Source organism: Numida meleagris, unplaced genomic scaffold, assembly GCF_002078875.1.
Source record: "Numida meleagris isolate 19003 breed g44 Domestic line unplaced genomic scaffold, NumMel1.0 unplaced_Scaffold422, whole genome shotgun sequence".
Lineage (NCBI taxonomy): Eukaryota > Metazoa > Chordata > Aves > Galliformes > Numididae > Numida > Numida meleagris.
The window spans coordinates 55244-56475 of record NW_018364641.1 but is presented as its reverse complement, the minus strand read 5'-3'; the positions used below and the strand labels follow the sequence as shown (position 1 = coordinate 56475).

The following is a 1232-nucleotide window of genomic DNA, read 5'->3' as shown; positions in this document are numbered from 1 at the left end:
TGGGATCCCATCACTGTTCCCAGTGGGATCCCGGCGCCATCCCATCTCTCTCCCCTTTGTAATCTGATTTTGGGTCACAACAGCGGTGTTTTGGGTCCACTCCCCCCCATTTTCCCCCCCTCGATTTCCCCCATTTCTCCCAGTTTCATCCATTCACTTCCCCCCCCTCAGCAATCCCCAAAGAGCTTTTTTCCAGCCAGAAGCTGGGGCCGCACGATGTGATTTGAGGGGAAAACCAACAAAAAAAAAAAGCAAAAAAAAAAAAAAGTAGCGTCACCGTTTCTTGTCCGTCAGCTGGGAGAACGCATTGCTCCAAAATCGTGAGATTTCCACCCAAAAAACAGAGCTTCTTTGGGGAACAGCCCCCCCCAAAATCCCCCCGTTGGATTGGGGCGATTTCCCCCCAAAATCAAGAGCAATCCCTGCGGGTTTTGGGGGAAAAAAGGGTAAATTTGGTCCTAGGAAACGTGGTAAATGTGGCGTTGGGGATCATGGTGGGTGTCAGTAGATGGGAATGGCAAAATGCTTGAACAAATCTCTCATTGGATCGTAATTAATTGCCGGGTCATCGTAATTCATCGTGACGTCATAATCCATCGCCCCAACTCATTGTCGCGTTGTAATAACTCATTATGATGGATTAATTAATCATCACCTCCTTGATGTCCACGCCGTCATTGCTTGCAGTATCTCATTGTCACAACACAATCCATCGTCACGTCTTCATCGCTCACCGTGGATTAATTCGTTAATCCCGTTCTAATTTACCGTCACATCCCTGTCCTTCCTAATCATGAAGTAATTCGTTATTGGCGTAATTAATCTTCAAATCATCGCCATCCCTCGTGTAGTTCATTGCCACGCCATCGTCCATCGTCGCGTCATCATCAATTCATCGTTGTGTTGTAATTAACTCATCGCCACGTCGTAATTCCTCGTATAAGAAGTTAATCACTGCGTGGTAATAATTCGTCGCCACGCCGTAGTTATCTGCCTGGCTAATTAACAGCAATTCACCAGGTTAATTAAGCAATTCTGGGATCGAATTTGTTGTCCCACTCCTCACCTGGGGCTCCTCGTTCCTTGCGTCCTTCCTGCAAATCTGGTGGGGATTTTGGGCTGAAAAGCAGCGATTTTGGCACTCCCCGTAACGCCGCCCTCTCCCCCCAGAAACCAAAGCCCAAACCTCAGCCGCCATAATTATCTGCCTGGCTAATTAACAGCAATTCACC

At 47.7% G+C, this 1232-nt stretch overlaps 1 protein-coding gene across 1 annotated transcript in view; it reads left to right on the top strand.

The window, feature by feature from the left end:
* ARHGAP35 (Rho GTPase activating protein 35) overlaps positions 1-1189 on the top strand; it is a gene marked incomplete at its 3' end in the record, with an annotated part of 9183 nt that extends 7994 nt beyond the window's left edge. Inside the window, 1 exon segment of the mRNA XM_021383575.1 lies at positions 1171-1189. Within this exon segment, the coding sequence (XP_021239250.1) occupies positions 1171-1189 (19 nt within the window).
* Positions 1190-1232: the final 43 nt, after the last annotated feature.